This window comes from Loa loa, assembly GCF_000183805.2.
Source record: "Loa loa unplaced genomic scaffold supercont3.5442, whole genome shotgun sequence".
NCBI lineage: Eukaryota > Metazoa > Nematoda > Chromadorea > Rhabditida > Onchocercidae > Loa > Loa loa.
In genome coordinates, this window is record NW_018113615.1 from 1 (window position 1) to 562 (window position 562).

The window sequence follows — 562 nt, forward strand, 5'->3', positions numbered from 1 at the left end:
TTTTAACGCAGTTCGAACTTGATAGTTTCGTATAATTTGAGGAACCACAAAAGAACCGTTGGATTTATCAATGTCAGGAATGTATGAACGACGGATTGGACCGTCAGATCTATCAGCGCCTTATGTGAGAGAGGAACAAATAGAATTCAACGAAATTGATCAGAATGACGCAAGCTCGTTGAACGCACCAATTCAAGAAGTGAGAAGGGAACAAACAAGTATAGGAAATATGCCGAAGAAAATCTGGCATGCGAGGTTTCAAAATGAAACGTCCAACGAGAGATATCAAAATGAAACGTCCAACATCCAAACAACCGAAAGGAAACAGTCCAAAGGAAACAAAGGTAACATCAAAAGGAAACATTCAGAGCGTTCGACTCACATAGGTAAGAAGCGGTTCAAATGCGAAACATGCCCGCAGAGGTTCACTACGCCATCGGATTTACGTAGACATATAAGGACTCATACCGGTGAGAAGCCGTTTTCTTGTCCGGAATGCACAAGGAATTTCACCGAGAAAGGGAATTTGCATAAACATATGAGGATTCATACCGGTGAGAAA

General features: G+C 41.5%; 1 protein-coding gene across 1 annotated transcript; it reads left to right on the plus strand.

Moving 5' to 3' along the window:
- Positions 1 to 70: 70 nt before the first annotated feature.
- On the plus strand, positions 71 to 554 carry LOAG_19329 (zinc finger protein; the record flags this gene model as incomplete). Its single annotated transcript, XM_020451974.1, has 1 exon — positions 71 to 554. A coding segment is annotated over one exon (483 nt), but the record flags the coding sequence as incomplete, so codon positions are not given.
- Positions 555 to 562: the final 8 nt, after the last annotated feature.